Genomic DNA, 23,992 nt, shown 5'->3' on the forward strand with positions numbered 1-23,992 from the left:
CGTGATTCCAAGATCACTCTCTAACAGACAAAAAATCCATTCTTCTCCAAAATATGGAGAGCACTATCAGCAGATCCCTCTGGACATACCTTACAATTAAAATAAAAAAAACGAAAATTGAAACAATTATCTTTAGAATAGACTGCAGTTGCAGGAGTAAAAAAATTTTGAATAATTGCGCGGGCATTCACCGGCGCTGCAGTCAGCCATGTTGCCAAAAAAATTGCAAATGGCGGACATTGGATAAATCGAGTCTGCAGTTTGCACCTGAGCCTTCGCATTCATGTCAACAAATGTCCAATTATTTTTCCGGAAAGTTTCGTAATAAAAGTGTCTGTGGGTTTTTAAGATGGTGACCAGATAATTTTACTCCGGCGAGTGTGTTCATCATAATTGTGTAACGAGGATTACACCGAGTACTTGTGTATTAATTGCGCGGGAAAAATAAGGGGAGAAATGTCTGGATACCGAAGGGTAAATTATTACGAGTTGTGCAGACTCTGCACAAGCAGTGAGGGAAATAAATTGAACATATTTCGAGAGGAAGGACGTCGCAGGCAACTCCAGAGTAAAATACAAACTTATCTGCCAATTCAGGTTAGTTATCTTGTTACTTTTTCTTGGTGGACATGGGCATTTATTTGGCTTCGATGGGTGATTTTGAAGGTTCTGGAGGAGGACTCGCTACCAAAGATCGTTTGTCACGAGTGTGTGAGAAAATTGGAGAACTACATTGAGTTTAGGGAGACTGTTGTCAGTGCTGAGGGCATGCTGGAGTCGTACTTCACTTCGTTGAGGTTCTCAGAGGACTTTCTGAAGGAGGGAAAGGTCTATGTCAAGAGCACTGAGAAGGAGACACCTGCCAGTCCTCAGGATCCACTTAAGATTGATCAGATTGAGGAGGAGGAGGAGGAGAGCGATCCCCTTATTGTGCCGGAGACACAGGGACAACAGCAGGTCGTTGTGGGGGGATTAAATGCTTCGAATATACAGATTATCAGTGGGGTGCAGGCGAGGGTGCAGCAGTACAAATGTGCCATGCAGGTATTTCAATTTTTCATGATTTCTACGTTTTCCTTCTGGATCGACCGGTGTCTATCGGTAATATCTCGATACTGGCTGAGTGAATTTCAAAGAGTCACGTTTCATTTTTGAGGCATTTTTCCAGGCTTTACAATGATCCCTGATTTTTTGAAAACGTATCGTTTGATTGGGAGATATTAGTCACATAAGAAGGGTAGTCCATTACTGGGTTAATTAAATTTAGTTGTTCATAAACCAATTCACTCCAATCTCCCAATTTGCAGATGCAATCTGGTGGGGTAGCAGCTGCAGTGGTCGAAGCAACAGCCGAGACCCACTACAGCTACCAACAACAAACCTCCCAGCAGTTGTCTCCTGAGAATCCCTCTCCCCAGGCTCGTCTCACAGAGGCCCAATCCCAGCCTCAACTGCAGGTGCAGAATGCAATACAGAGCCAAAATCAAATAAACCTCCAGCCCCAACGTTCCCAGCAACAAAACCCAATCAACACAATAACCCAAATTCAGCAGCTACGAGAGTTCGAGAAACGCCAATTGCAACTTGAAAAGGAACAGTCCCAACAGACCCAGGTTGTTAGCACCGTTCTCCTGAAGGCAACAGACGTCGACCAGGAACAGGATCAACTTCCCTCGAAAACCAATGAGAATCAAAACCTGGAATCTTCAGATGCTAGTGTCCAGAACTATGCTGCAGTTCAAGCCGGTCCCGAGGTCTTTCTCAGTCTCAACTTCAAGGACTCAGCTATCACTCAGCAAACTCCTCGAGACGAAGTCAAAGAGTTGAAGGATTTTATAAAATCAGAAGATGCAATTGCTCGAAATTCCATCGGTCAAATCTCTGAATTCCTACGCATACGTACCTGTCCAGAAACAAACTCACTCATAACAGTCAATCCTCAGGTGATTTTCTAAATGATTATTAATTAAGGATATAGTCGCATGTGATTCTTAACTTTTGAACATGAATTATGGACATTTCATATGTTCCTCAGGTGATCTGCCAAACTGGAAGGAACCTGGACTGTCGTGACTGTGGCAAGAGCTTCGAGTCATTGAACCAGTTGAACAGCCACGAGTGTCCAAGTTCTCCCCTGATGAACGAGGTTTCCGAGATTGAGACCAAGGACGAGCCATTGACTGGAAATGGCACAACAACATCATTCAGCTGTGACGTATGTGCCAAGCCTTTCAAACGAAAAGAGCACCTGTTTCAGCATAGAAAATTGCACACTGGTGAGAGGCCCTATGTATGTACAACGTGTGCCAAAGCATTCAGTAGAAAGGAGCACCTGGTGCGCCACTCAGTGTCACACACTGGACAGAAGATGCATGAGTGCGAAATGTGTGGTAAGAGCTTCTCGAGGAAGGATAATCTCCACAAACACAGGAAGACTCACGGGGTAGCTGGGCCTTATATATGTGAGACGTGTGGCAAGTCCTTTGTCGTTAAGCATTATTATCTCATGCATCTCACCACTCATGCACCTACTCAGGGAGAGGGAGATAATTGTCCTGATCCTCTTCCTTATAAGTGTGATCTCTGTCACAAAGCCTTCTCGGTTAAGCAGTATTTGACGACGCACAAGCTGAGACACAGGTCGAAGAATAATCATGGCAGTCAGAGTAGTCAGGGACAGCAGTCTGCTGTCAGCACGAGTAATGGGGTTGTCACGAGTAGTGTCACTAGTACGAGCAGCTTGGGGAGTGGAAGTGGTCAGGAGGGACAGGTTGTTGAGATGCAGGGGGTGGGTGAGAGGGAGCAAGGCCAGCAGCAGAACTTTGGGAGCAATCAGTATCAGGGGAATGTTCAAGGGTTTCAATGAGATAAGGGTAAGCGTGTCTACTATGTGCTTCTTCCCAATGGCAATAATCACAAAATTGTTGTCGTTTAAAGGAAAAGTTGTAGACACGCATCTGCTGGGCTGCCGTTACGAGAGCTTGGGAATTTGAGGATATTATTGATTCCAGTTTATTTCAGGATTTATTTTGAATCGTGGGTCTGTAAGAAATTTTTTATGGATGTATTCGTTTTTTAATTAACTGCAGATCATTTCTGTGATACAATTTTGTTTACACCTTTCCATTGACTATGTTATGATCAAAAAATCATCATGGTCAAAAAAAATCTTTTGACATTTCCAAGTATTTTAATTTCATGAATATAATGAAAAAGTAAAAGTAAAAATTCTTGAGCGCTCGTAAATGCAATCCAGCCTTCTAGCTTTAATTTCTCCTCGGCCAACAAGCACTTTTTATGTTTTATTCGATAAACGTATTGACCCCTCTGGCAAATTTTGTACTTTAATAACACTATAAAATGCAAATACCGATAATCAAAATGTTTTTCGCCACATCGATAACAAATAATGCAAAACAAAACCCCTTCAGTGTAAAAGTGTTTTACATGAATTCTTTGCAGTGCGCTTAAGAGACTGACAGACTTTATATAACAGTGTAAATATTTTATCAGATGAATGCTGGAGTATTATAATTGCAGGTGTGATGGGTAGAGGTACACATAAATTAATAATAGGGTCATTTCGTTGAGATGCGCGTTAATGAAATGGGGAGAAACAGCCGAGATATTCGTGCAAAATACATTGAAGTGTACTATTAGGTTTATCGATTGGAGATTGAAAATATGATGGGCGCAGTGTCGCCGTTATCGACTATTTTTTCAGAAAAAAAAATAATTCCACTAGTATATCTGATAAGTATTTAACTTTACGTAGATATTTGGTTTTTGGGGAATCGTATCGTGATTTGTGTCGTGATAACAACTCTGTGGAGCCACAGGAGGTTTAGTTTTTTTTCTAGATTGTTTTATTCTGAACACATGACAAAAAGCTTTCCAATGATGTCTTAAATTTTTGAGCGATTATTTTTCAGTGAAATTGTGCAATACTTGATCACTGTGCCAAGCACTAGTTGGATCTAATTAAAATCCTTATTTATTATATATATATATATATATATATATATATAGATTTTTTTTTATTTGGCGGTCAGCTGTGGCTCTTTAAACTCAAAAAAATTCAATAAACAGTTCTAGGGAAAGTGTGTTTAGTTGATAATTAGTTATATGTATGCGTACACACATGTACATACATGTATATGGAGTAGAGTAGATGATTTTAAGACCAAAGAATACTATATTGTGTAAAGGGAGGATGACGAGATGAATAAGGAGAAAATTTAAACTGTATGCGTAATTCTTATCAATTAGGTTGATAGATTATATATGATAATTATCATGTAAGTGTGATTGAAGTTACGGGATTATACAATTTCTGGAAGACTTGATTAGTGAATTAGTGGAGTGCCATTGACCAAAATTAAAGAAGAATAGATAAAGGAAAATATACGGATTAAATTGCATTTCAATAATCGCCATGAATAATTTTAACTCATCGAATTGCGTTTTCATTTTGTAACTTGTAATCGAACTTTCGGCTAAATTAGAAATTTTCCGTCATTATTGGGGGATAGGTAGTGTGGTTAATCCTTCGACGTCTGAATATCAAATAAAGAGAATCTTTGAGAGTGATTGCAGTTTTTTTTATTTTAGAGGAATGACGTGTCTGCGTCTCATTAATCAAATTAATTATTTATCCTTCCTTTATCGTCTTAATTGGTACATATAAGACCTGATGAAATTATAATCAGGGAGATTCTCGATCCTACCTACTGCCGCGATCACCGGACACCGATCGTAGATGTATTTGTCAGCTGCTTCTCTCAATACCCCCACAGACACTCCGTCGAATCGTGAGAGTCTCTCGTTGAACGTTTGATAGGAACCCCGATGGTAAATGCACATCGCAATGTCGAGGAATCTGTCTTCCGGGGTCTGCACGCTCATCAACTCCCGCATTTTACACTGATTCACAGCCCTGGCTACCTCTTTACTAGTTATGGAGGTGCAGAGGCGCATCCACTCCTTCTGAATCATGAAGACCATGTCCTGAAAGTTTACTCTTTACATAACTGAAAAATCGTGGGGAGAAAAATTTCAGAGACGATCACCTCTAGTTGCAGTTTCTCACACACGAAGTAACATCCCCAGAGTCCAGTGCAATGCCATCCCACATTGAAGGATTTGTAGAGGTGACACATGTTTGTACCAAAGGCACATTGTGCCAGGTATGGAGCATTATTCTTGTAGCCAGCTGGAACAATTAAAATCATTAAAGTACTGGGAAAATTTAATTTTCTTCCTTCTGGAATTGTTCCCGGTACTGACAAGTGGGTACTGACCATCAGCAAGGCTCCACTGCCCCACGAAGTCCTTGGCAACAGTCATGGCACAGTGATCATTGCAATTTCCATGCCCTGGTCCTTCCACAGCCATGGCTACGTACCCCAACTCCTGATCGTCGTCTCTGTACCTCATCTCGGAGCCTGTGTATCGGAAGGACAGGGAGGCTGGGTACACTTCTTGATCTATTTGTTCAGGGGGCTTGCAAGGATCAGGGTCTCCAGTCTCAAAATACCTCTCAGCGATGCATTGCAGGTCCTCGATGGATGTGCCACCAGTGCTGATCATCGTCATGTTGTGGGGCCTGAAGAGACGGTTTCTGAAAGCGTTGATTGTGTCTGCAGTCATTGTCCTGCATAAAAAATAATGGACCGTAAGGAATTCAGGACCTACTGCTCAAGGTAGGAAGAAAAGTACAGAATTTCGTGCTTTAGCTGAACTCACTCGATGACACAGGTCTCTGGATAGACACTCCTCCCCAAGTTCGTGCCCTGATATGCAACATTTGTAAGGTAATCCATCGTCATTCCTTCGAAATTCCCCTCCATTTCCTCCAAACGCCTGAGGATGACTTTCTTCTCCCTCTCAACGTCCTCTTCGCATATGATTCCATCAAGAATTATCTCCGCCAACAGTCCCATCAATTTTTCAAAGTCCCACGACGGGACCGTTCCATAGAAGAGAAAAATATCTCGCGTGGCAGTTGTCGATAGCTTAGCTCCTATTTTCCCCAGCTCCTCGTCAATATCGTCGGGATCTTTACATCTAGTTTTCTACATAAAATAATGTTATTCCCTGAGTACTCCCATGATTAATTATTCCCGCACAGTCGTGAGAATTGTCAGATCGACACAATATTGTTATTTAGAAAGAAATTCGTCAATTCCTTGTTGCTCACTCGAAACAGTAAATGCTCCATAAATAAAGCAGCCCCTCTCTCCTGTGGATATTCATGTACAGCCCCAGCAGGGAGAAAACACCCCACAGCAGTGAAGCAAGAGTCTGCTTTGTACTCGCAGACCAGTTTCATGTCATTCTTCAAGAATGTCGAGTCCATGACTCCTTCAGGGACCCCCACATGACCCTCGACACAGGGAATGGGCCTAGACGATAAACCGCGAGCAGCAAACTACGAATCAAACGTTGAAAGGTGTTTCCAAGTCATTGGAACGATTTTCAAATGATTTTTAAAGAATTCTCACCCTTGACAGAGCCTTGAAATTAATTCTTCGGGAGAAAGTAAGTGCACCTCGTAAACCCCACATTTTTCACTATGTTCTACCCTCCAACACTCAACCAAAACAATCGACGTTCGCTTCTCCATTCGTTTGTTTTTTATCCTCTTTTATTAAATAATTCTTTACAAAGCCCAGTTGTCACTCGATTATTAAATCCTAACGTTGCAAAAATTATTTAATATCGAATTTCGGTGATACCATTTCGATGCAACAATATAAATTTTTCACAAAAACATGATTATCTTTATCACACATAACCCAAACGTACACATACGAACATTAAAACAATTAGATTATAATATACATGTACTTCATTGTCAATAACTAGTGCAATGGAAAAGAAATTATGATAAAACTTTACATATCTGAGTTATCATTCGTTAGTTGGAAATATCCATTAGTAGATATAACAGGAGTTTTACTCATATACGGGTTCTTAAACTCCAATCAATACATATTTTCTTTTGCAATATATCTTTATGGATTTTTTGACTTTTTAACGATTTGTCTATGAGGAATGAGAGGGGATGGGGCAAAATAGACACTATTACTTGTTTTTCAACATTCGTAACTCGGCTATAAATTGATCCATTGAGGTCAGTCTAGGCTCATCACAAAATAAAAATTGTACTTTCCAAAAAAAAACAATTATCACGTTTATCAGTATTTCTGAGAGTTTTTGAGATTCAAAAATCATCCTGCAGTATTTCGCCGCACTCGTCCGTATATCGGAGGGAGAGCGTACTGAAATACAGAAATTACAGTTTGCGATGGAAAAGAAAGAAAAAAGAATTCTTTCAATTTTGCATTTTTCCCCAATGAAAACATTTTTTTCAATTTCTGACATTAATTGATGAAGACCCCCGTTATCTCGCCCTCCCAGTGCGATCTCTCTTTTGAATTACGAATTCAGATTTTGGAGTCAGTGATGAAGTAGAAATAATAAGGAAAACAACAGTCTTAAAAATTCCATTACCAAAATTTCGAATGTCAAGCGCAGTATTCTTACAATGAGTGGTGTAAAAGTAAATAAAGTCATTATTATTTACAAACACAATGTGGTATGCACTTACAACTGTTGAATCCATGCGTTTCTAGAAAGAAAATAATACATTAATTGATCAAGTAGATTTTGTGGTTTTAAATACTTTGCATGGCAGTCGAAAATTGAATTTTGAATGCAATTGATTTCGGGATACTTTCACCCGAAGGACGAAATAATCGTGACGTCAGGTTTCTGTGTTTTAAATGTGGCTACAGCATCGGGGGTTACGCCCGTGCCAGTCACGTCGAGGTATTGGAGGCTCATTGCGTTCGCTGCCAAGTGCACCAGACTTTGATTCGTGACGAGGGGATAGTTCCTGACAACTAATGTTTTCAAGTCCGGATTATTCAGCACTCGAATATCCGGCTCGACCCGAATTACGTCTCTGATGGAGTTGTCCAGAACTCCACGATCACAAATGTAGCTTCCCAGGGCGCAAATCGATCCGTCGCTGATTCGACAACGCGACGGATCATTCCACGTGTAGAAGTCGTCCTCAGGGGCCGCTATGTATTGCACCACATGATTATCCTCGTAATGCCTCTGTGGAAGGGGACGCGGTCTCTGCTCCCTGATTTCATGCATTTCAGAGAATTCAGGGGAGTATTCTAGGTATATGTGGGTCAGAGTCTTGGTACTGCTGAAACAACGGATCTCACTGTCACCGAATGCAGTACACCTCAAGTCTAAAATCTGTCGAATCAGAATCAATGGAAAATTAATCAAACGAGTGGTCATCAAACTGACATTTTCATGAGAGAAAATTGTCGAAATATTCAAGAAATCGACAAAACAATCGATCTTCAAATTTTTTAATAATTAATGCTTCTGTTTTTTCAAAATTACCTCTAACGCTTTGAATCCAAATCTCGTCGCCAGACTAGCATATGCCACGCACTCACCCAATCGTTTGCACGAGTTCAGCCTCAACTCTTTTAATTTGGGAATTTTACTAATAACCAGTAGAGAGTGACCAGTTACCCACTGGCAGTCGGTGAGGATGAGGCACGTTAGATTGGGCATGTGAGTGTCCATCCTGAAGAAATATGATTTGTTCGTCATCAGGTTGCAGACTTTGCTGCCCTTCAGGGAGAATGTTTCGAGGGTGGAGGGGAAATCGACGACACGAATCTCAGTGCTTATTATCGCATACTCCTCGATTATGAGCTCCTTGAGGCTAATGCAGGTCTCACAGATGGAGGAGAGAAGGTCGTTCTTCAGCTCTTCCAGGGAGCCTTCATCCCACTCTCGGGTCCTTCCGTTTATGGCTATACTTCTCGTCAGGGGCTGCAGGAATTTCACATATTTTTTCAGATCCTTTATTTGCATTGGGCTCGACCGGAAGTCAACTGTTCGCCACAGGGTTCGGTCTCGACAGACACTGTGAAGTCTTTTGCAGCATCTGCTCGAAAAAAAATGAATTTGTTATTCAAATTTCCTTTAAAAAAATTGTTATCTCGCATTCCATTGAGACGGAGATGAAAACAATTGTTTGACGTACAAACTGAGTGACATTAGCTCCTGAGGAGTGAGATACGTCATGATATTGAGCAAAACATCGTCGGAGAACTCCATAATACTGATCGGCTCGACCTCCGGTTCTCCATTCGTCTCGGAGGAGTCCGAGAGCTTTGGAATTTTCGCATCTCGACTGCTCGATGGCTCTGGGGACAGGGATTTGCTCCGCTTGCCCTTCATTTTCCCTTTGCACCTGCAAAATAACAAAAAAATCCATTTGGTCCCCGTTAATTGAAAAGTTATCGCCAAAATTGTGATCGAATCCTTCTGTCACGATTAAACCTTTTAAGCAATTGCGTCAATCGAATAAATTTACTGAATGTTCAAATTTTTAATAATTTATTACATGACACAGTTGGTTGGACCGTGAATGGGTTGCAGGGTGGCTATGATCTTCGCCCAAAGGGCCTCCACACTCTCCCTCTCAGCCATTGTACCTCTCACACACCGAAAAATAGAAAAATCCGGCACTATCATGAACATGGAGAAGACACAAGTGAACTGTGGGAAAAATGCGTCAGTTTCTGATGCTTCTGAAATATCTAATTTTGACTTGTACATATTCACTCTTTATGTTCTGGCAGAAAGCCCAAAACAGAGGGAATATAAGCAATATGACGTATTTTCCACCGTTCTTTGTGCTTCTTGGTCATGTGAATTCTAGGGTTGTTCATGCAGACAGTACTCATTCAGTCGTAACTCCGAACATTCTTTATTTACGCGAGAAACATTCAACACGAAGAAGTGTCTAGTTCTGAGACACAGAACTGATGCAAAAATAAGGGAGAAAATTAATCTCTCTGCGTATTCACGAGACGTGGTGATTATGAAATATCAAACTGTCAGAATAGCAAGAAAAAAACAAAAAAAAATTGAAAGCCTAAATTTTCTTTCCCTTTCTCTGCACTTGCATTAATTTTATAGAATTTAATTTTTACCCGAATGTCTCATTTACGTTCCATAAAAATTATTCAATTCAAAACTAAATATTTTTTCATGCCCCAACAACATGTTTTTCATTCCTCAAACTGCTCTGAAATTTTCGTTAGTTTGAGGAATAAATGTCTAATCAATTGAGTAATAACTGAATCAGTCAATTAATGATTCTGTGATTGCAAAATAATGAGGAGTGAATGCCTCATATGTAAACAATGAGAGGGTATAATCAAGAGTCAACAAGTATAACCTACAATTAGAACAATTAATTGGAGGTAATGAGTAATTAAACGAGTAATTGTTCAGTGTTTACCTGTGGTGGAGCTGGTGAATTTTCAATGCACAATTGCCTGGGACTTCGTCCGGAGCCTCAGTCGTTGTAAATTTGGGAATGAAGAGGAATAATAACGAAAAATACTCAATAAATTTCTCACATATGACAATTGGACTGAGGTGGAGAAGCTTTCCTCCAAGTCAATGCGTTTGCGCGTCGATTGGAGCAGGTAAAAGTGAAAGAGCACTTGGCCTCGATACACGAGGTCAAGGCTCCTGGATATTTTTGGATCTTTTTTCCTGGGTGTAATTGGATTTATTGTTTACTGGATCTGTTTAGCCTCAACTTGCACGTTTCATAATAAATATATATTTTCTACATCAGCATTGTCAAAATAGCGCCATATTGAGGGGAGAGAACTACGCAGAATTAGAAACGGGGCTTATCGACGGTCGGTAAGTGGGAGAGGGATTCCCAGTCACTAGATGACGAGAGAATCCCATTCTTGAGGATATCAGAGGGAACATTCAATTGCGTTTCTATTACTGCGTTGTTTTGTGTTATTTTAAGTATTTAATGGCAAATCGACAATTGTTGTAACGGATAAAATTATTTTACTTATTAATTTTCCATCGCCCGAAAATTTGAAGTATCAAATAAATAATGATCATGACGCAAAGCTATTGTGCAACATAAAGCCTAAAGTTTTTTTCTTTATTTATTTCCCCGACTAAAATAAATTATCGACACTAAATCAAATGTCTGATTGTTCTCAGAAAAAAATTGAAGAAGTCTTTCACTTCACAATTTTATTGTCACCACAAAAATATGTTGACGCCATCCAACTTAGTCTCACGCATTTCCTCACTGCGGTTCAATTTTTTGTGTTTACACATAGAGTTGGGTTTCCCCGGGTAAATTTGATAAAACTCATTTATCGTACTCCACTTTCCCGCAAACTCCAGCTTCCGGTTGATGAAGTTCATCATGTGGGATGCGCCGGGAGTCAGTTTGATTCAAACACTCGGGGAAAGTGGTCGCAATGATTTAATAACAATAATAAGCTTTTAATCAACAATAGCGATAGTAATAATCCTGTAAAATTCCGTTAATGATGTGATATTCTATTACTGAACATAGAAACTAACTCATTCGCAAATTAAAATGGCTAAAGACGCTGGACTCCCCCCGGAAATAACAGAAAAACCGATTGTGAAGGACTTGAGTCCCGTGACTGGAACTAGCCAAGGGGATGAGGTCGAGCTTGGGGTTGTGGAGGTCAAATCAGAAGAAACTGCTCTCGAAATTGACACGACGGATCAGGCGCGTCGGGCCGCCCGACAGGAGTCCACATACTCGGCGAAGAAGACTGTGGCCCAGGGGATGATGGACGTCGCCCTGATCACAGCTAACGCAAATCAGTTGCGGTACCTCGTGGAGTTCCAGAGGGAGAGCCCGACCTTCTGGTTTATTGTTTGCCTCATCGCCATCAGTCTCTCCCTCCAGGTAAATTTACCCGGGAAATTTCTCACAAGTTCGATAACAATTCCCGAGGATTTATGTGTGGGTTTGTTGTTATTATTTATTAGGTGGCAGTGGGTGTCAGTCTCATCTTCAAGGGGCGCTTCGATATCAAGGGAAAATCGAGGTCACCTCAAGCATTGAGAATTAATAACTACGTTGTTGTTGGGGTCTTCCTTATAACAATAATAAATGTCTTCGTCGCGGCGTTTAGCATCACGAGTCCACCTGTTGTTCCGGGCGCCGCTCCGAATAACGTAAATCCTCCCACATAGCGTTTATGATCATTATTTTATTAGTTGAATTATAAATTAAACGACCAAAAAATAAAACATCCACCGTTGATATCAGACATGGAATCGTGGAATATATATTTTTAGATTCATTTTTTACGACTTTTCCAATCAAAAAATATATGAGTAATAAACTTGTTTATATTTTGTAAATAAAATTATGAAAAATCATCGAAAGTCGTTGAACAAATATTTTTTTTTAGTTCTATCTCTCCTCTTGACTTTTGCGAATAAAATTACTTGCCCCAACGCTATTTACTAATTAATTTATTGGTATCAGGAGGTCTTGGGAAATATTTATGGGCAGTTCCCTTCGGGGAGTAAAAGCTCTTGGTAAAAGCAATTATTTTCTTCTCAGCGTATGTGGAGGGGATTCAGTGCAAATGGAGATCATTGAATATGCATCTCAGCACCCCGACCGACCCACTTGGCAAGTATCGCTCGTAATCAGGCGCTCTAAATAGTGACAAGATTCAAGGGCACCAACCGCTCTCATTTGATATTAAAAAGCTCCGCGATTCAGTTTGCAAACGTGGGTCATATGCAACGCGATTTCCCCCGAGCTTCGGTGCACCGTCACTGGGATGTCTCTCTTCCCCACCCCCGTCGGGTTTCGCGGGGGGTGGTAAAACGACTGGCAAAACATCACCGTGAAGGCTGCGCGGTGTGCATGAAACAAAGGTAAGTGCAGCCGCCATTGCCGGAGCTTACGTCCTAGTGCAATTTTTGTTTTGAGAGGTGTTACGTCAAATTTAACGTTCATCCCGAGTCCAGAAAATCTACTGCGGAAAAATGGGAAAGGGAAAAGGTGAGATGACATCATAATTTGTCTCTGAACTTTCTTCTCTCAAATAATTTTTTTTTTTCAATTTATAAGCTCGATTAAATGTGTCGCACTCGGCATTAGAGGCTCGAGGTTAATAAATTGTTATGAAAAAAATTTTTATTGTTTGAAAATAATTTTTTTCACTCTTTATCGGCTTTTTGGACGGCTTGCCCCTCCATTTGTTGCGTGCGGAGATGTAATTACATTCAAAATAAATTGGATAATTGTGTTTAGGAGGCGGCGGGGGCGGGGGTGGCGGTGCAAAGGGCGGAGATGTGAGTTTTTACCGTCAAATTAATTCATTAAGTGAATTGCTGTCAATTGCTCTTTAACGATTATTGATAATGTTTAGAATAAGAAGGGCGGTGCTGCTGCGCCTGCGTCGGGCAAGTCGGAGGCCAAGGCCGACGCGAAAGGCGGGAATAAAGGTGGCAAAAAAGGTGGGTTGTGATGAGGAAATCCGAGAGTATTCTCGTCAGGGTATACTGCTGATGAAATTCCGCTGGAGTTTCCGGCGATAAAGACTTCAATTTAAAAAATATTTAATGGAAAATTCAGAGAAATTCTTCTATTGATCGAGCTTTTCCTGATTACTCTCATTAAGATGATTAATCAATTTTCTTTATCAATTTCAATTATTAATTATTGTATTCATTATTATCAGTGAGCTTTGGAGATGGTTGGGTTTGTGGAGCGTATGAGTCCAGACGAAGATGATAAATCAATGCGCAATCAGTAAACGATTCAATTGTTTCACTGTTTAATTGATGATAATTAATTCTCAATTATTTATGTTGCAGGTGGGAAAAAATGACCTCAGCTGTGTCCACTATCAATTCATCCCCTAATTATCACTTGTTAATTTATTAAAAATATTGAGAAAGAAATTTTATTAATTTATATTTAAAAACAAATAAAAAAATCTTCATTTTATGGGAAGAATTTTTTCATTATTTTGTTGTATGTTTCGAAAGATGGATCGACCCTTCGTTAGGGATCAGATCATCTCCTCATATTCTTCTTTCTGGCAAAGAAGTAAAACGTCAAGAAAACCCAAGAAAACCATTAAATTGTCAAAATTTTATTTACCATTCCAATCCTACAAATACATTAATATCTGATAAGTGCACTTGTTACATCGTTTATTTATTCCCCAGAGGTTTACAAATAATATTATAAATTGAGATTTATTCAGCTGAATATCACATTCAGTCAATGCATCCAACTAATTACTCTTCGCGCATTTCGAATACTGATATCACGACATTTATGGTAACTGTGAAGACCAATAATGAAAGGGCAAAGTTATTCCACAGATTTGCCTTGTGTTGGTCCCGCTGTTTGTTTATGTTGAGACTTGAGCCCAGGAGTATAAAAATCATACCTTGGAGGATCTGATAAGAAATAAAACCAAAGAAAAATAATGGAAATAAAATAGACAAAATCAAAATAAATCAGGTAAAAAATGAAAATCATCAAAGATCATTAATGGCACTACGAATCTACTCCGATGGCACCGCAATGCCTCTCCTCACAGCGTAATTAGCCCCGGTGAGCACCTCCCTCGGTTTATTACTGAATTCCATTCCGAAACCCGATATAGCAATATTCGCTAGACTGATGATAAAAACCCCGATTAATATAACGTCGTTAATGATGTTAGCAGCCCACTGGTCCCTCTTTCGATTGATGTCTAATCCTCCGACAGCAATGAAGAGTAAACCGATGATTGCCTGCGCATTTCAATGACTTTCTGCTTTCCTCTTCACCAATAAAAGCACTCCCATCCCGCCTAATTGATCCAATTGCGACGCAAGTGTATCACGCAAGTCTAACGACGGTTGTCAATTTAATTAATGACTAATTGAACATTTTGAAAAAGGCCTAAAAGACTGAGGAATTTATTTACCCAAATAAATCGTCTAATTCATGAAAAATGCGCGAACTCATGAATTATATTAATTAAATCAATTCGCCTACGAAGAAGGCCGGGACAAAATGGACTCTCAATCATCGTCTGGTCCATGTTGCCCCTGTGCACAACTTTCCGTGATTAATGAACCAACTCGGTGCCCTCGGGAGGGTCGAACAACAACAGCGATGAGAGACCCATCGGATCGAATGCGGCTATCAGAATGTTATCCAAGAAAACAATGAAGCTTAGAGCAACTCTCAACCGGCCGATCCACTCAACAGCGTACCCATTCCTTGAGTCCTCCAACTTTCGGTCCAGCATGAGGTTCAAGGACAGGGACAACAAGCCCGACAGGATCTGCATTTTACAGAGATTTTTCTTTGCCATTTTGGCTTTCTTCCGAGGCAATTGGACCAATTTTTAAGCTCTATGCATTGCCCGCGTGCTTTTCGGTTCGAAACTAGGTTCTACAGTGCCTATTGTGAATTGTGTTACCCGATGAAATGAGATTCGACAATTTGATATTTTTTAGCAAATTATGCAGATGAAGTTTATAAGTCATCTTGTGATGGTGTTGTTGTGACAGAATTTTAATTTGTTTACGGGGCCTGCGGTATTTCTTCAAGTGAATACTGCAGTCGTGTTTACGCTGCTCGTATCGTTAATGACACATGCGATGAGTGTTTATTCCGTGAATTGATTACGATTAAAGCGGTTTCGTTGTGACTATGAAATATTTCGAAAATTATTTTGGTCGTAAAATTTACCTGGAGTCCTATTGACATGCATATGAGGGTCAACATCAGGGTGTAAAATTCATGCTGTTTTCCCACCTGAATACACAAAATCAATAACGATTTTTTATGCAGTACAGAGTTAATAATTTTACAACAGAATCAATCACTCTCAAAAATTTAATAAGACAAACAAATTTATAAATTCACCTGCAGGATGTACTTCAGCTGTGACGCATTAGCCGTCAGCAGTGCGATATCCAGCATCCCCTGGGCAATAGTCTTCTTCGTGGCATATCTGTTGGCATCCAGAGATTTCACCTGCAATGACCATCAAAAAAACAATTCCATTAACAATTCGCCCAATTCTCCAATCAAACCAAAGGCTTTATTCCCCTCCCCCGGCCCGCAATTACTCAATTTCCCCTGATTGCTGCTTACACCCGTGACGCAACGGGTTCCTTTCTGCTCCCATTCAACGAGAAAAGCCCAGTTAAGCTCAACAATAGGCGAAATAAATTTAAATTCTCATTAAACAGGACCACATTGAATTACGCTCCCAACACTCACTCCATGTGATTCTTCCGTCCCTCCAGACTCAGGGCTTGAAACTCCTGGGACAAACTGCGGTCCAGGTAAGGGGTTCCGAAATGTCTCGTCCTTGAGGCAGTCCCTGGAGAAGATCCACCTGTTCAGAGCCGCGCGTACGCATTTATCGAACTGCGAGGGCTTGAGGTCTTGAAATTTCTTGTCATCCTCGCCCTTGTTGTGACCCCTTCCGAAGGGCTCAGGCTTCTCCACTTTATCAGACATATCTTTTAATCAGAGTCAATCACTTTTGTCGAATAATGCCGAGAGCAACGTCAGACCCGACCGATTACTTCCGTTGTTATGAAAGCTTTATCGACACGTCTTCAGATAAGATTTAATTGGTGTGGATTTGAGCGCTTATCAATAGCTCGACAACTGCCGATTTCCACCTGTTGCGGGGCAGTGAGAGACGCATGGAGATCGACAGGTGCAGACATGCCTCCAGAAGTCATTTTTGCAATTATTTTATTATCATTGTTGCTGCAACAAATGGAGTTGTCCTTTCGGGGAGGTAATGGACGCATTGTTGCAGCTGTAGGTGGGAATGGGGTACTTGGGGGGACGGAAAGGAGTTCAAGGCGATGTGGATGAAAATTGTATCAATGCCATTGGAGTTATAAAAATTGGATTTTAAGAAAATGTGGAGTCAGCCGTGGTGATTACAGTCGTTTGTTTGGGTAAATTAGCGGGTAGATTAATGATCTGGCAATGCCAGTCCAATTCGGGCATCAATGAAATATTCAATCAGGAAAAAGGGGGGTTTTGGTGGACGTAATAACGGTGATTGATGTTTTAGTATCTTTAGAATTGCTTCGGCTTGACGGAAAATTGTTACGGGGTCAGGAAGTACAGAAGGTGAAATACAGAAGGTGGAATAATGTCGGGTCAGGTATTAAAGTGACGTGGATTTGAGGTCATTACTTCGGGCATTGATTACTGGAGTCCTATGACACTGGCATATCCACGGTAAGTTGGTAAAAATGTACAGAACATATAGATAAATAAATAAATAAATAAAGATGCAAATTAATTGTACATTATTACTGTGAAACTCACCGAATTGAGATTTCCATTCTCCCCAACTATCGGCCCCACAGTGGCGGCCGCAGTGGACATATTCTTCAAGTACCGTAAAATCCTGATGATAAAAAACAGCGTCGTTTTGACGCCGTTAACAAGTCCCTTAAATCAAAGCTCCGGCAGCCCTTGTGTTCACACCAATCCGTTCAACCGCCTTTTGTCCACTGTTTTGTTCTACTGACAGGACTCGTACTCGTGGAGACACTTGCGCGAGGTCTGCATTCGAGCGAAGTTTGCAAGCTCTAGACCACGAGTGCGATTCCCTCCCTTTCGCGACGATCACTGTGTCATACAAAAAGAAATGATCGATTGCCTGAACCCGACATTTTATTGGTTGACTCCGAAACGAACACTTTGCCATTGATTCATATCAACCTTCTGGGTAGTGCATGAATTTTCGCGTGCACATACTGTCTACAATTGTTGTGACAGTTTCTCATATCCATGGTAACCTGAGCCACTGATGGCATCTTCAAATCTCACATTCTCACGTTAATTGTTTGCTCTATGTTATTCAGAAAAAGATGGAATGAGCCTCATGAATTCAATTTGTTTTCATCTATTTCTCATTGCCATTGGTTGAAAGTGTAAACTCCAAGAAATAATTTACTATCGAAATTATGGCGTCTTCGAATGGTTTTCCTCCAGAATAAATTGTAAAGTGATCAATAGGCAATATTGACTCGTTAAAACTCATTTAATTCGATCATTTTTCCATTTTATTACAATAATGCAACATTCTGCAGCTCTTTATTCACTTATTAATGTCATTGTTATTTCTCGACGATGATTGCGTGCGTGAAAACGCTCATTTTTTATATATAAAATTAAAAAAAGAGGGTGTACCTAAGGCGCATGAGTGGGTGATTAATTTATTTTCTTTTCTCTCTCAAAATCACAGGTACATTTACTTTTTCAAGAGGAACAGTTGAATTATCGCATTCTATATATTCTAAGATTTGACGTGAAAGTATGAAGTCAATGGCTTTGAAAAGGTAAACATATAATCTGGTCTTATCGTCTTTTGATTACAAAATAATTGTTCAAGTAAGCGTTGAGAGCCGAATGTCGAAATTAACAATTATTTTTACTTTCAATTAGGGACCAAAGAGGTAATAAAATTAATATTAATAATAGAAACTGTGATACCAATAGCAACACGAGTCGATAAATCTAGAGGCAAACAATTTAACTGTACAGTTTTTTTAAAGATTAAACAGTTTTTTTATCATTTAGTAATAACTATATACTTTTCATAGTTCACCGGTTGAACGGTAATTTTTTTCACGAGTCATTAAACTCCTGGACAATCTTATAATCATTAAGTAATGTTAATGGGGCACTGACGTATGAAAAATAAAAATATTCATCACTCTTTCCTTCAGAGTTCTTCCCTTCATGATTCAGCTTCCTCTTCATCTTTTTTTTCGTCTCCACTCGATGAATAATGCTACTGTACATTTTTTACGACAATAATTTTTCGTCCCTTCGAGTGAATGAAAAAACGTTGATAATCTTGGGTTTCTCTCATTTTAATCTCGACTCGGAGCGACATGAATGGTTAGTTGGCTTCCAGTGGGCTCTGTGTTTGCCAGGAATTCGCCTGCATCGAGAGTCGCTGGTTATTACTCGGTTTCAGGGGCTGAGTACATCGTACTGCGTCGGGAAAACGCTCATGGTATCTCTCCAACCGGAGGTATTTAACTGTCACTAAGTGACCTGCAAAAATTTACGGACAAATTGAGGGAAATTCAGGGAGAGACATAGTAGCCTCCTTTTATAGAGATTCTTACCATCAAACCAACAACCATGAAGAGCTCTGTATGCCTTGCCAGCATCATCATGGGTGAGGCACTTCATGTAGACACAACCCTCACGACTGCCACGATCAACTCTGATGTGAAGAATTTTAACACCCTCACCACATTTCTCCAGGATGGCATCCTGCACTTTGACCTCCCAGTCCTCTTCGAACTCCCTGCAAGTCACAAGAAATTATTCCTTTCCGACTTAATCATTTTGTTCACTGGGAACAGAAGTTCACACAAATTGAACAAATTATCTCATTAATGGAATTACTTAGCCAAAGAATGAATGAAAATTCAAATAGAAACAACCGGAAATTGTCAGTAAATAACTTACACATCCGGATCGAACATGTGACGAATCTTGAGGCAAGGGGTAGGTGAAAATGCTGGGCTGTTGACAGAGCCTTCAATAGTCTCGAACGCCTGTCCCTGCCAAACTTTGTTTTTCTTGCCTCCAGCTGGTGACGGTGCAGCAGACGTATTCAACTTTGGCAGCCATCTCCAGACATGGAACTCCTCCCCAGCGACCTGTTGCACCTCCCGCCGAATCCTTGATTCATTCTCGTCGAGGAATCTCACTGCCTTCTCCCAGGCTCCTGCCATCTTCCTGCGATCCTTAGGTGGTATCAGATTGTCTCTCACGTGATTTATAGCTAGGTAACTCTCCTGAGTGCCTCCTGGACTCGTTGTTGCCGCTGTCTGGTGATGCATCTCTACCATGTTTATGATCTCACTCACCAAATGGAATACCTCTCTCTCTGCTGATTTTTTGTATTTTAAGTACCACTGGACAGCTTTGTGGAGCCCCAAAACAGTTGCGACTCCTAGGATAACACAATTATTTTAAATTTTCAATGAGCCTATTGCGTGAACCGATTTAGAAGCCTTGCAAAAAAAATTTCTAAAACGTTTTTTGTCGCTCATTGTAATCACTATGCCTATACTCCGAGATCTGGAGTGATAAAAATGCTTCATACATTTCTCAAGCGTCAATAAAAAAATTAAGGGCTAAGAGGCGTATTTGGAGCGCAAGATACTCTAATAAGAAATAAATCGTGGATTCGTAATGGTAAATAGTTTACTTAGTAGGATTACAGGATGTGGAATTGGTTTCACTGATTCAAACAGGTATTTTTGTCAGGGATTGTGGAGTTTACCAATCATTAAATAACGTGTCAGTTGTGAATTTACCGATGGCACTGATGAATAGGCTCGACAGAACTGTGAAGACCTTCTGTTTAATTAAACATTTAACTGGTAATTCTGGATTCAGCATTATCATCCCCACTTTTCCCTCCAAACGCGTTTGAAAGACTTTTTCCTGGAAAGAAAACAACAATTATTGAGTTATGAAGTTGTGAACAATTGACTAAAACATTCACTGCATTTTTTATGCCTATTATTCAATTGTTGAGGAAAGTCCTTATCACCCCGGTAGTCAGTGATATTTATAGAAAGTATTCCGTTCTAAATTATTGTCGTTTTATCGCGATTTATCAAATCAGTTGGAGAATTATCTGATCCTTTCAAGTTCGAAATGCTTTCGAAAATGTCACAAGCCTTCAATAGCGGAAAATTTATCGGCTGCCAAATATATCTGGCCTAGATCCAGTCATTCTGCAAATAATTGCGCAACAATCTTTAAGTGTCACCATTGAATCTACTCACCATTGAATCTAGAATATGTTCGGATATGTCAGTTCCTTCATCGACTTCAACAAGTGAAATGCCCCACTTTGGGTTTTCATAGATCAGTAGCTGGGCATTGTGGAGATCGCCAGTGATTTCGAACTCCTTCTGCAACATGAAAAAATTAAACATTGGTAAACAATAAAAATGCGAACAGGGAATGGGTTCAGCCAATCGTTGGCAGTAAACACTTACGACTTTATCACTCTTCAACATGTTTATCACCTCCGAGTCAGTAATGTAAGGTGCCTCACTGGTGTCCTCACAGGCTGCAGCAATAGCCCTCTTCATCAATGTTGGCCTAAGTCGTTTCAATAATTGCATCACAGTCTCCACATCTTCGTGGAATAAGCAGTTAACACCGGGTTTATCGTGATCAGAATGCGAACAAAGGGGAACTTCACTGTCTACAAAACATGAAATCCAAAAACTGCAATAAGTAATCCCGATGATATTCGTAATTTTTTATTTTTCATGCAACATAAGAGTGAAAATCTCTGGATGCGTAAAACTATTCGACTTCGTGGGAAAAGGAAAGAAAAATACTGATAACGGAAAATCGCCAGTACAACATTTATTATTCGTATAATGAAAAAATACATTTTTAAATCTTGATTCTCAAAAAAAAAATTTGTTAAAGTTCTTCATATATAATAAAATTCATTTTCTCTAGAGAAAATAGGTTAGGTATATACAGAGTCTAATTATTTATCAAGGAACAAAAGCCTAATCGTTCCAATTAATCTATTAATTATTATTGTGCGCATTCCCAATAAATGAGGTCGAGAAAAAAAATCACAAAAAAAATAAATTCTAAATTTCATGGTCTGAACACTCGACAATAAGAAATAAACATCAGTTAGACTTTGTATATTCGAACTAATCAAAGATTAGTGCTATCATAATTGTATCATAACTCTAAATATGGTCTACCCACACCTCAAAAAAAAGACAATTGTATAAATGAATAATTCGTGTACATAAACTTGTTAATAACTTAATCTGAATACCTACCCATGGGTAGAGAAGGTACGACCTCAGTTTTGCCACCTAGGCCAAGATAAACAATGGCCAAAACACCGAAGAAGAGAGCCAGTACTATGACTAATACCATTGACACCATGTTCTGATTATTTCTACCCTCTTCCTGTTTTGTTACTGGCGCTTGGTATGATCTATTCACCACGTCTCGTGACCTGTCATTCGAAGAAGAAACGTATCTGGAAGACGAGTGAAATAATTCCATCAACTGTTCGAGCCGAATCATTTCAAACAATTCAATTAATTTTTTTCCAATCTACCTGGAGTTTGTTGTGGTGTATGATGATCGGAGATTAGAGAAATGTCCATTTGTGTCCGTTTCTTTACTTTCTGGGCGTAATTGAGTTGTATGACGTAACATTGAACCTAGAATGATGTATTAATTACAATTTTATCACCCAAGTTGAGAGGCGAATCATTAAATTATGATGTGACAATTTTTTCATTTGATAAAACTCCATCTTATTGTAGAATTCCGAAGACGATGGCCCCGTTGAAAATGAATAGTAATAAAATTTTTAAAAAATCGAGAACTTATTTCTAGCTCTCTTGGGTTGGCGTCGATGAAGATTGGAATGATTTGTTCATTAACAAAGGGAAAACAATGGTTTTAGTTCGTTTTAAGTCCTCTAAATTCACAAATAAATTTCTGTAAAAAATGCTTACTCTTAAAATTAGATCGAGAAGGTATGCTGCTGTTGGTCTGAGAGCTGAGCCTCCTCGTGAATGCCGAGAGGAAAGGACTCTCATAATTGGCCAGAATATCGTTGACACTGCCACTGTCCTTTTTATAAGGGAGATCATCTTTAATCGGTGCAATGGGCGAGATGTTAGGCTTGAAAGGTGGCACTGTGTACTTGTCCTCTCTGAGAAGATTTGAGCTCCTGGTTCTACTCTCATAAGTCCCGCCAGTTGTCTCGACGTCTGCTGAGCTTCGATCCTTACGTGAATCGAAGGATTTGGTGATGTCTGTTCCAAATTTAGTGGGAACACGTTTCTCTGGCTCTTCAGTGATATCTGAATCTGATCCCGTCTCCAAGCCATCATTGACGGTCGACAGTTTGTAGGATTTTTTCTTCTGGACACTCTTAGTGGAACGGCTCGTTGAATTCACTGTTGTATCCTCGTAATCCGATGACTCCTTGGACTCTGAATTTCTCGAACCAGCTCGACGTTTTGAGGGACTCCTCGAGACACTGGTCACCACAGGAGGTGGTGCTGATGCTGGTGGAGGCATTGGATTTGCCATCGTCTGTCGTCGATTAGTAGTCGCTGTTTTTTTCTTTTTATTCGCCGTTGCCGAATTGTCATCATCAGTGTCATCACTGCTGTATCTGTAATGACATGTTTGCATTTATTTTATCATCAATTAATTTTTTCTGAGAATGCTGTGGGGCGCTCGACCCATGGGATTAATGAGATCTGGAGTTTTAATCGATCAGCGAACTCAGGGCTCTGTCTTACTGCAATTGTCACGATTAATCTCAAGTCATTCAACCTGAAACGTAAGCACCGATGTCACGCATCATCAGATCGGCGAGGTTTTGTTTTCCACGCCGACATTTTTCAACGTGTTTTTTTTTCACTCCACGAATTTTGTCATTCGGATTTTTTGGTTAAGTCGCTCGGGACGATGAATTGAGGGTATGTTCTTACCTTGCTGCTAATGAATGACGAGCGCCAGAACCACCACGCGAATCAATGAGGTTTTTCAGCTTCTTGACGAGTATCTTCCTGGTGGTCTGGGTCACCGGTCCAACGGGATAACCGTACTCGGCGAGTTTCGTACGAAGCTCCGAGTCGGTAAGCGAATCAACCGACATTATTGCGTATTTACTGCACTCCCGGTACGATTTACTCGTGTTGACTTGGAGTTGTTGGTTATTTTGAGGTTTTGTGAATGATGTTGGGACATGCGAGCGATATTTAATTGCTTGTGATTATTTTAACACACACTTGGACTCCTCTTCCGCCACTTTCAGAGTTATGCCCGACACACAAGAGTTCGGGTCTTCAACGTTTTTTTTTTTTCACTTTATTCGCCTGCGATGCGAGCTGTACCCGCTTTCTGTTCGGTGGGGCTCGGGAGGAGTCGGCGTGACGCGAATCGCGGGGCCAATCGCGAGACGGCGGTGGGGGGTGATGGTGGGTTCGCATGGGGACGGCAGAGTGACTAGTGCGT

General features: G+C 40.2%; 6 protein-coding genes across 10 annotated transcripts; 2 read left to right on the top strand and 4 right to left on the bottom strand.

The window, feature by feature from the left end:
• Positions 1-201: 201 nt before the first annotated feature.
• Positions 202-4,590, top strand: LOC135167473 (zinc finger protein 554-like). Its single transcript, XM_064130711.1, has 4 exons — positions 202-597; positions 667-1,044; positions 1,308-1,943; positions 2,036-4,590. Exons 1-4 carry the CDS (start codon positions 457-459, stop codon positions 2,864-2,866), a joined length of 1,986 nt encoding a protein of 661 aa, XP_063986781.1. The 5' UTR covers positions 202-456; the 3' UTR covers positions 2,867-4,590.
• LOC135167484 (mitochondrial-processing peptidase subunit beta-like) lies at positions 4,590-6,631 on the bottom strand. The gene is made up of 6 exons (XM_064130727.1): positions 6,504-6,631; positions 6,200-6,430; positions 5,746-6,074; positions 5,301-5,653; positions 5,070-5,212; positions 4,590-5,007 (listed from the first exon to the last, which is right to left on the bottom strand). The coding sequence occupies exons 1-6, from the start codon at positions 6,564-6,566 to the stop codon at positions 4,663-4,665; spliced, it is 1,464 nt and encodes a 487-aa protein (XP_063986797.1). The 5' UTR covers positions 6,567-6,631; the 3' UTR covers positions 4,590-4,662.
• On the bottom strand, positions 6,629-10,986 carry LOC135167482 (uncharacterized). Of its 2 annotated transcripts, none has more exons than XM_064130724.1 (4): positions 10,352-10,986; positions 9,086-9,295; positions 8,431-8,986; positions 6,629-8,277 (listed from the first exon to the last, which is right to left on the bottom strand). In XM_064130724.1, exons 2-4 carry the CDS (start codon positions 9,280-9,282, stop codon positions 7,741-7,743), a joined length of 1,290 nt encoding a protein of 429 aa, XP_063986794.1. In that variant the 5' UTR covers positions 9,283-9,295; positions 10,352-10,986; the 3' UTR covers positions 6,629-7,740. The 2 variants fall into 2 exon arrangements, with proteins under 2 accessions (XP_063986794.1, XP_063986793.1); XM_064130723.1 differs by lacking the exon at positions 10,352-10,986 and adding an exon at positions 9,449-10,221.
• Positions 10,987-11,323: 337 nt separating this feature from the next.
• LOC135167493 (ninjurin-A-like) lies at positions 11,324-13,885 on the top strand. The gene is made up of 5 exons (XM_064130746.1): positions 11,324-11,818; positions 11,902-12,934; positions 13,187-13,227; positions 13,305-13,392; positions 13,753-13,885. Exons 1-2 carry the CDS (start codon positions 11,477-11,479, stop codon positions 12,106-12,108), a joined length of 549 nt encoding a protein of 182 aa, XP_063986816.1. The 5' UTR covers positions 11,324-11,476; the 3' UTR covers positions 12,109-12,934; positions 13,187-13,227; positions 13,305-13,392; positions 13,753-13,885.
• A 132-nt stretch (positions 13,886-14,017) lies between these two features.
• LOC135167492 (ninjurin-2) lies at positions 14,018-17,812 on the bottom strand. 4 transcript variants are annotated; one of them, XM_064130744.1, is made up of 4 exons: positions 16,172-17,230; positions 15,812-15,922; positions 15,635-15,700; positions 14,018-14,346 (listed from the first exon to the last, which is right to left on the bottom strand). In XM_064130744.1, the coding sequence occupies exons 1-4, from the start codon at positions 16,412-16,414 to the stop codon at positions 14,182-14,184; spliced, it is 585 nt and encodes a 194-aa protein (XP_063986814.1). In that variant the 5' UTR covers positions 16,415-17,230; the 3' UTR covers positions 14,018-14,181. The 4 variants fall into 4 exon arrangements, with proteins under 4 accessions (XP_063986814.1, XP_063986815.1, XP_063986812.1 ...); XM_064130745.1 differs by lacking the exon at positions 16,172-17,230 and adding an exon at positions 17,249-17,812 and having other exon boundaries at positions 14,204-14,685; XM_064130742.1 differs by having other exon boundaries at positions 14,204-14,685.
• A 316-nt stretch (positions 17,813-18,128) lies between these two features.
• LOC135167467 (inner nuclear membrane protein Man1-like) lies at positions 18,129-23,895 on the bottom strand. The gene is made up of 10 exons (XM_064130694.1): positions 23,467-23,895; positions 22,477-23,144; positions 22,071-22,176; positions 21,784-21,989; positions 20,965-21,176; positions 20,749-20,877; positions 20,272-20,401; positions 19,415-19,904; positions 19,066-19,250; positions 18,129-18,991 (listed from the first exon to the last, which is right to left on the bottom strand). The coding sequence occupies exons 1-10, from the start codon at positions 23,631-23,633 to the stop codon at positions 18,834-18,836; spliced, it is 2,451 nt and encodes an 816-aa protein (XP_063986764.1). The 5' UTR covers positions 23,634-23,895; the 3' UTR covers positions 18,129-18,833.
• Positions 23,896-23,992: the final 97 nt, after the last annotated feature.

Source organism: Diachasmimorpha longicaudata, chromosome 11, assembly GCF_034640455.1.
Source record: "Diachasmimorpha longicaudata isolate KC_UGA_2023 chromosome 11, iyDiaLong2, whole genome shotgun sequence".
In the NCBI taxonomy this organism is placed as follows: domain Eukaryota; kingdom Metazoa; phylum Arthropoda; class Insecta; order Hymenoptera; family Braconidae; genus Diachasmimorpha; species Diachasmimorpha longicaudata.

Excerpts from the sequence above, each read along its gene's own strand:
- LOC135167482 (XM_064130723.1), bottom strand. The coding sequence starts at position 9,663 with ATGTACAAGTCAAAATTAGATATTTCAGAAGCATCAGAAACTGACGCA. Across the intron at positions 9,296-9,448 it reads GGTCCAACCAACTGTGTCAT|GTGCAAAGGGAAAATGAAGG; the intron begins GTAATAAATTAT and ends GTTATTTTGCAG. Across the intron at positions 8,987-9,085 it reads GAGCTAATGTCACTCAGTTT|ATGCTGCAAAAGACTTCACA; the intron begins GTACGTCAAACA and ends TTTTTCGAGCAG.
- LOC135167493 (XM_064130746.1), top strand. The coding sequence starts at position 11,477 with ATGGCTAAAGACGCTGGACTCCCCCCGGAAATAACAGAAAAACCGATT. Across the intron at positions 11,819-11,901 it reads CCATCAGTCTCTCCCTCCAG|GTGGCAGTGGGTGTCAGTCT; the intron begins GTAAATTTACCC and ends ATTATTTATTAG.
- LOC135167484 (XM_064130727.1), bottom strand. The coding sequence starts at position 6,566 with ATGTGGGGTTTACGAGGTGCACTTACTTTCTCCCGAAGAATTAATTTC. Across the intron at positions 6,431-6,503 it reads ATTTCAAGGCTCTGTCAAGG|TTTGCTGCTCGCGGTTTATC; the intron begins GTGAGAATTCTT and ends TTTGATTCGTAG. Across the intron at positions 5,213-5,300 it reads GCAGTGGAGCCTTGCTGATG|CTGGCTACAAGAATAATGCT; the intron begins GTCAGTACCCAC and ends TAATTGTTCCAG.
- LOC135167492 (XM_064130742.1), bottom strand. The coding sequence starts at position 16,414 with ATGTCTGATAAAGTGGAGAAGCCTGAGCCCTTCGGAAGGGGTCACAAC. Across the intron at positions 15,923-16,171 it reads GGACGGAAGAATCACATGGA|GTGAAATCTCTGGATGCCAA; the intron begins GTGAGTGTTGGG and ends TGGTCATTGCAG. Across the intron at positions 15,701-15,811 it reads AGCTGAAGTACATCCTGCAG|GTGGGAAAACAGCATGAATT; the intron begins GTGAATTTATAA and ends TTGTGTATTCAG.
- LOC135167467 (XM_064130694.1), bottom strand. The coding sequence starts at position 23,633 with ATGTCGGTTGATTCGCTTACCGACTCGGAGCTTCGTACGAAACTCGCC. Across the intron at positions 23,145-23,466 it reads CGTCATTCATTAGCAGCAAG|ATACAGCAGTGATGACACTG; the intron begins GTAAGAACATAC and ends ATGTCATTACAG. Across the intron at positions 20,402-20,748 it reads AACATATTCTAGATTCAATG|GAAAAAGTCTTTCAAACGCG; the intron begins GTGAGTAGATTC and ends TTTTCTTTCCAG.
- LOC135167473 (XM_064130711.1), top strand. The coding sequence starts at position 457 with ATGTCTGGATACCGAAGGGTAAATTATTACGAGTTGTGCAGACTCTGC. Across the intron at positions 1,045-1,307 it reads AGTACAAATGTGCCATGCAG|ATGCAATCTGGTGGGGTAGC; the intron begins GTATTTCAATTT and ends CCCAATTTGCAG. Across the intron at positions 1,944-2,035 it reads TCATAACAGTCAATCCTCAG|GTGATCTGCCAAACTGGAAG; the intron begins GTGATTTTCTAA and ends TATGTTCCTCAG.